Raw genomic sequence first — 7,295 nt, 5'->3', positions numbered from 1 at the left:
TTACGTTTTTTCCCAACACTAGTTTCAGGGGTAGTATAGGTACAATGAGTTAGTATAGTAATAACAAACAATTGTATGTTACTTTTGTAATAAGGAAGCTTTTATGCAATATTCTAGTAACTCACCCTACTTAAAAACTCTTTTGTCCAAAGTCCAAACTCTTTTTATACATATCACTAGTGTGTATGTGTATCCATTTACACCACTAGTGCTTAATTTAGTTTCTTTATCATTTTCATTTCATTATATTTATACATATCTTTTAAAAAGGAAAAAGATACATTCGATTACCTTCTTTTCTTTTTTGGGTTTAATAATAGAGAATTTGATGAGTAAGTGATGATAATGCGTCACTTATTCTCCCAGACAGCAAAGTCAAGGCCTGAATAAGCTAAAGCATAACTAGGAGGAACGAGAGTTCCCAAATCTAGCTTTGGCCCTATCTTCATAATAACCTTATCATCGATCATAGCCAAGTAGAGATCCGACTCTGCTGCTTTTATCGTAACAGAGCTCGTGCTACCAATCCCATTTCTGTTCCTTATCGCCACCAACTTTGATATGCTCTCTTTTAGTCCCCATTCCATGTAATGATTATAAAACTGCAACAATAAACAACATCTCAATTATAACAAGTATATTTTCATTTTCTATCTATCAAAATCTATAAACCAAAACTACATACTAAAAATGGATATAAGGAAGTGATTTTTGAGACTTACAATGCAAGGAGTTCCCGGATGAGTAAGAATATAAACGTATCCAAGCAAGACTTTATCAGAAGGGAAGACCCACGTTCTGAAAGTGTCGTGGTTTTCAATGAATGTAACCGCGTTCCCGGGCATGGTTCCAATCAGACCAGGCGGTTTTCCCTGCGAGTCTTTTAGTCTCCAAAGCTCACCTTGGACTGCTGACTGTAAGATCCCTTTCGTTGTGAAGTCAAAAGCTGTCAAGACACCACCACCCGCTTCCTCTATCCACTGTTTGAGACCCGACCTATGCTGGTCCTGATTATAGTCCAGTTTCCCATCTCCTCCATATTTCATATGGTCCCAATTCTCACCCACCGCAAAGTCCGGTGAAGTATTCTACGTATCCAGAAAAAAACAGAGGAATTAACTATAGAGCTCTCTAGTGTGAGTAGATGATCATAAAACATAACTCTAGTTACTAACCTATGTCTCTTATAGTATTACTAGCTAGTGTTGGTCCGATATGAGTATCCGTATCTGATTACTTACCTGAACGTATAGTTTGGTGATGGAAGATGCATAACCTCGAACGAAATCAAATCTCCAACCGTGGAATCCGATATCAGATTTAAGCCAGTTCATCCATTCCGACAACTCTTTCTGAACTCTAGGGTTAAGGTGGTCGATGTCTGGCGCCCCGTTGAAGTCTCCTCCGGTGTCGATGTTTCCGGTACCGGGAAAGTTAGGGTCATTGCGGCAGACGAAAGAAGGATCCCAATCAAGACGATCATCAGAAGTCCCTCCTTCGAAATAGCAGTAGCCACATTTATCGTCTTTACTCACACCTGTCCTGTGGTTGATCACTATATCAGCCACAGCTTTTATTCCTTTTTGGTTAAGTGCTTGGATTAGTGATTTCAACTCTGTCTCTGAGCCGTATTTGGAGCTCTTAAGATCGTATAGCTTTCCTGGTAAGTACCCTGAGAGTTGAATTTGAAGACGGAGTGAGTGTAAAGAGTAATTAAAAGAGTAAAAGAAGAAACAGTACCTTCAGGAGCAACGGATTGGGAAGAAGGAGGAAGCCAAATATGAGTGGTTCCAGCTTTGGCTATGTCGTCGATGGAATTGTGGATAGAATTGTAAAATCCTCCTTCTTTCTTCCATGATTCCCAATTGAAACTCTTTTGTCGTGTCACAAACAATTGAAAAAACAAAAACCCAATTAGTGAATGAGTCTGTGTTTGTATGTAAAGAAGCAAAAGTGTTACTACTTTTTACCTGAAACAGTAAGGTGGAAAACGTGAAGGTTGGGAAGACGATGAAGAAAAGAAGACAAGTGAAGAGTAACGCATGGAGAGAAGTCATTGTCGGATGGTTTAATTTGCTTCCTCTCTGTTTTGTGTGTGTGTTTTTTATATTGAGACGCTGCCAAAATCTTGTAGAGTTACGTAACTTAAACGATACGTCCTTGTCATATCTGAGTAAATTTCTTCTACAATCTGTTTTTTTCTTGTGGATTAAATTTGAATACATTTCCAAGATTTTAAGACCAAAAAAAAAGTCTGCTCTGTCTGATCTTAGCTCTAACTAAATCTAATAAGTCAAGTTTGGTCTCCCTTTGGCTCCGTTTGTCACATTTGAGTGAACGGTTGAGATTATTCTAGGAAAAACAAAATAGTAGTAGTATGTCTGTCTATTCGGCCAAAATATGTTGTTTGGGCTGTTAAAAATATGATTGGGCCGTAACGTTAACTTTTCCTAGAAGAATTATAAAGCCCAGAGTTTAAACATGTTAGGGCAAATGAGAGAATTAAGAAGATCTTATGAATTTATGATCAAGTTAGTCCAGGACTCCAGGTCGATTTAATTGTGTAGTCTAATGTTGAGGTTAATGTTTCTTTTGGTCTTCAAGTTTCAACGTTGAGGATTGAGGTTAATGTATTCTAATCCACCAATTTTTTATTCTTTTTAAACATGAGACTTGTGAGTGTGATCATGTTATTTCATTAATTAGAATCATTACTTCAGTTTTCATTTCCTTTTAAATCTACCGAACTACTAAAGTTTAAGTAATTAACGAGAAACACAGCATCAAAACTATTTCACAAAATTCTAATAGACGTACATAAAATGTTTAAAGGATAGTACAATTCCGAGATATTTTCGAAACAAAATGATGAGAAAAAAAAAAAAAAAAGACAAGTTTGGGAAACCAGACTCAACAGTACAACATAATTAAAACCCACTAATTCGTAATAGAAAACTAAAATCTTGATTTATTTAGTTTGACATTTTCTTGTCCATCTGATCCTCTAAGTCACCACCATAAGTTTGAACAGGATGGCTCACGTCAGGATTAGCCTGCGGCTGAACCGTAAGCTCACCAGAAGCCGGAGTGGATGAAAGCTTGACCATGTTGATGGAATGATCCGCCGACACCGTTTTGGGCTTCTCTGTCTCATCAACAACCACTGATGGGGTTTTGTAGTACTTGAATATGACGTAAAGAATCATTTGAACTGCTCCGAGAAACGCACCCAATATATTTGGAAGCTTCAATCACAAAAAAGTAACCACATCATCAGTAATAATCCCACTAACCATTTTTGTTTTTAGAGGGGAACAGTAATCCCATTAATCGCCGACAAACCAAAAAAAATTAGTATGTAATTGTACTCTCGGTTTCTTTAACGCCATCATATAATATATGATTGTAAACATAAAAGCAAAAGTAGCGTACGGCTCAAATCAATTATTAGCGGTCTTTAAATAGACGGAATTTGGGCAAAGAGACAAAAGGTGGTGGAGAAAAAACTCTTTTTCCCTTAAATATGAACCAACCATAATAATATATGATACTACGTTTGCGCTGTCCAGTTTCATATGCTTAGGAAAAGAAGATTCAAATATAAAATAAATAAAAAAAAGGGCAAAAGAGAGACTCACTGCGACGTAGAAGTCTTTGATAGCAAGACCGTAGAAGAGCCACGTAATGGCGCTGAGTGTAAGAAACAATGATAGGGAGAAAGGCATAAACTCCACACTCTTTGTTCGTATCACCACTCTCTGCATCATCATTTTTGTTTCATAAGTTAAAACTATACTATAATATACGTAAACATAAAGAGATGCTATTACCAGAAAAGGTAAGACAAAGAAGCTACATATATATTATTTTGTACATTAAATTTAGAGTATATAATATTCTTCTCCATATGAATTAGTATATGACTCTTTTAGATCTATGTTTGTGTGTATATTATTATTATACATGTCACATAAGTTTGTACGTACCATGATGCTCAAAGGAGCTGCGAAAACACAAACGGAAAATCCGACGCAAATCCCTCCAAGGACTTTCTCACGGTTCGATCCTTTGGTTAGGAGCTCGCAAACAAGAATAATGGCAGCAAAACCCAAGAAATTCAAGAGCCCAAGAACCTTCAAAGTTGATATCTGCAAAGTCGTTGTTGATATATATATCATCATCAGCGAAACACCTAAACCTAATTCTTTTTTTTTTTTTTGTAATATATATACAAGTGCATGTTTTTAATATACGAAAAGAAATGGTAAGAGGTTTAAAACGTACTCTAGCTTTCTTGTTAGCATAAGTGATGAAGAGGATGATGTAGATCGTTTCGATGAAGCACCCCACAGCGTTTATGGTGATGAGAAGGAAGCCTGCTCCATCTTTTTGCATAGCGTAGTAAATCCATAACATCGCGCTAAAGAGCGCTGACACGTAGGGAAGTGATTCAAAACCTTCAATCGATTTTTTCTTGCAGATTCTTACAAAAGTTGGCCTGAAAATAGTAATATCCAAAACATTTTTTTTATTATGAGAAAAGAAAAAGAAAGAAAGAAAGAAAGAGTGTTTGAGATAGATGATGCTTACACTGGTGCCAAGAAAACAATGAATGATATGATGTTGCCTGCAAAAATACATATTTCAAAGATAGTACAGTTAAATTTTATATGCACTTACTAATAATAGTTACAGGATATATAATAGTAGTATAACTTTGATGTTTGCTTATTAATGCTTGATAATACTTACCCATGATTCCAAATGTAACTGCCAATACGTTGTGAGTTAGAGCCATTGTAGTTATTTTGTGAATGAGCGAGCTCTTCAGTAGTATCGTTCTGAGTATCGAAGAAAACTAATAAGGAAACAAGAGAATGGGAAATATAGATAAAGATCTTCTACTCTTGATGTCTCTCTATTTGAGTTTTCTTCGATATGAATTAACTAGCGAGGCCAATGGCACACTATATATAGCGAGAGGGTAACATGCGCAAGGGTTCCAAGTTTATATGGTGGGGACGTCGTCGTTTAGTGGTATAAGAGAGAGAAGAACATCGCATATTGATGGTCTCAGATATTTCTATGGTATTTTAAAATGGAAAATATTTGATAATTTTATGTGGTATGCACTCTTGGCGTGTATTGTATTTGTGTCAAACTTTTATGCCAAACCTTGGTTTATATTATTATCGTAAGTCATTTAAGTGACCTTTCTTTTTCCTTTAAACCAAATTAATATAAATAAATGAGCTTTTAATATAGGCTTTAAACTTATTGGTAATTTGTTCCTTTAGCATGACCAATAAAATAAACCATTGATCGGCTGATAGCTTTCTAGCTTACCATTCAAACGTATAATATTTAAATCTTTCGTCACTGTATGCATGTTCCAGTATATATTCTACCAGGACTCAAACTATAGCTAAATTAGTCCCTACGTTATGTGAACTATTCCAAACTTTGCATGGTAAAAGAATACCACAAACACTCCATCATGGTTTCTTTAATTAGTTACAAGAGGACAAATTTTAACGTTTCTACTGTAATTAAAGATAACTAATTAAGACAAGAAATTATAGAATTAATAATTAAATTACAAATAAAAATGTATTTGATCATGTTCAAAATATGGACTGCAAAAGTTCGTAATTCCATTCCATCTCCATCCCGAATCGTTAAATTACATATTTCCATGGACCATGGAGGTGGAACCGATAAAATTACTAAACCATGCATGATTGCTCTCCTTTTTGTGTTCATCGTACCAGTAAAAAAATGAAACGTTTAGGTGTCCGCCACGTGTGACATATTTTATGTTGTCTCTGAGCACTCTTGAACTTCATGATTAGGCAGCCAAAATTAGGTCCGTAACTAATTTTATTTTATTAGATTTCATAGCAACAGATAATATCTTGTCCGTGTGATAATGTATATAAACGGTTCGAGAAGAAAGCAAAACAATATAAATGTTATAAAACAAAGAATAGTGCGTTTCATCTTAGACGCGACTGTCGCCGTGTGTAAACCGCATAGGGTAAGATTCACCATCATGCTTCTCTGATGTTCCACTTGACTACTTTTTCATGCTAATCTAATTATCTACACAATTATTATCTAATTATTAAAACAATTCATGCTTTTATCTGTTTATGATAATTTAGTTATAAAACAAAAATTAGTAACATCCAACTAGTTGAGCTGATGATATTAATGGAATTAATCATATGATATATACACTACTTAGGTTGTAATTCAGTTTTATGGATACTACCACAATATACGTCTAATTCCACTTATTGTTACCGTAATAAAATATACCGATTAACATAACCAAACTAATTGATTTTTCTGTACGTACGTAGAGCATTAATATAATTTTATAGAACAAAAATTATAAAACATTACTTAAAAATAAAATAAACTTGATAGAGAAGAAAATTTTAAAAATGAAAGGTGGCATGTTAAATTTTGAATTTGTAAGCTCAATCTATAGGATAACTGTAATTAACATGATCCATACTAATTTTTATTTTCTTTAAGGAATCAACAGTTCATTACTACTTTTCAGGAATTATGGAGATGCTTCATAATCGCCGTCAGATTTTTACGTTTGTTAATGTAAAGTATAAAGTGCGAAGTTGGTCAAAATGAGCTAGTCACGATTTACTTTCATTGTCCTTTACCATCATTTCTAGACAGACATATATTCTTAAGTAAATAGAAACTAATTCGAATATCATGTGGCGTGATATAGTATCTTGACGGTCCCGATTGTACCAAATGAACTGATCGAGGCCACATGGACCATGTCACTATTGCTAAATATGCCGAAGATTAACATGTTTCTTGTAAAAGTTCTCATTCTTAACTATTGCTATACTTGGTATTATGTAACATCAACACATCAAACGATAATTCAATCAAAGCTAAATCATCTCATTTATATAATACGTACTGATATTATAAAAGTTCTCAAGCATTTAGTTAGTAGTACTTATTAGCCAGATGTCACAAAATTGTTTAGCCAGCGTTTCAATATATTAATTATCGATGATTAAAGCATTGCTTACATTTTATGTTCATTGGCAAACAATAAAATCGGTGACAGATACGGTTCTTTGTGGCTTCAAAACCATATTCAATTCGTGAAAAGTAAAGTGTGGATGCTATCACAAGGGTTATATCATACTACCATCAATTATTTAATTATCTTTTATATAGAATTAAAGTACCTAAAGGCTTAAAGCAATACTATATATATACTACTATATAATCATCCAAAAAAAAAAAAA

At 34.3% G+C, this 7,295-nt stretch overlaps 2 protein-coding genes across 2 annotated transcripts; both read right to left on the bottom strand.

The window, feature by feature from the left end:
* On the bottom strand, positions 121-2,096 carry LOC104730942 (alpha-amylase 1-like). The gene is made up of 5 exons (XM_010450189.2): positions 1,971-2,096; positions 1,741-1,873; positions 1,242-1,672; positions 723-1,088; positions 121-602 (listed from the first exon to the last, which is right to left on the bottom strand). The coding sequence occupies exons 1-5, from the start codon at positions 2,055-2,057 to the stop codon at positions 351-353; spliced, it is 1,269 nt and encodes a 422-aa protein (XP_010448491.1). The 5' UTR covers positions 2,058-2,096; the 3' UTR covers positions 121-350.
* LOC104730941 (bidirectional sugar transporter SWEET14) lies at positions 2,783-4,957 on the bottom strand. The gene is made up of 6 exons (XM_010450188.2): positions 4,753-4,957; positions 4,591-4,627; positions 4,285-4,498; positions 3,987-4,148; positions 3,639-3,758; positions 2,783-3,245 (listed from the first exon to the last, which is right to left on the bottom strand). The coding sequence occupies exons 1-6, from the start codon at positions 4,796-4,798 to the stop codon at positions 2,973-2,975; spliced, it is 852 nt and encodes a 283-aa protein (XP_010448490.1). The 5' UTR covers positions 4,799-4,957; the 3' UTR covers positions 2,783-2,972.

This window comes from Camelina sativa, chromosome 12 (genome assembly GCF_000633955.1).
Source record: "Camelina sativa cultivar DH55 chromosome 12, Cs, whole genome shotgun sequence".
NCBI classification, from domain to species: Eukaryota; Viridiplantae; Streptophyta; class Magnoliopsida; order Brassicales; family Brassicaceae; genus Camelina; species Camelina sativa.
Note: the sequence above shows the minus strand (reverse complement) of the source record. Positions and strands in the feature narration are given on the sequence as shown.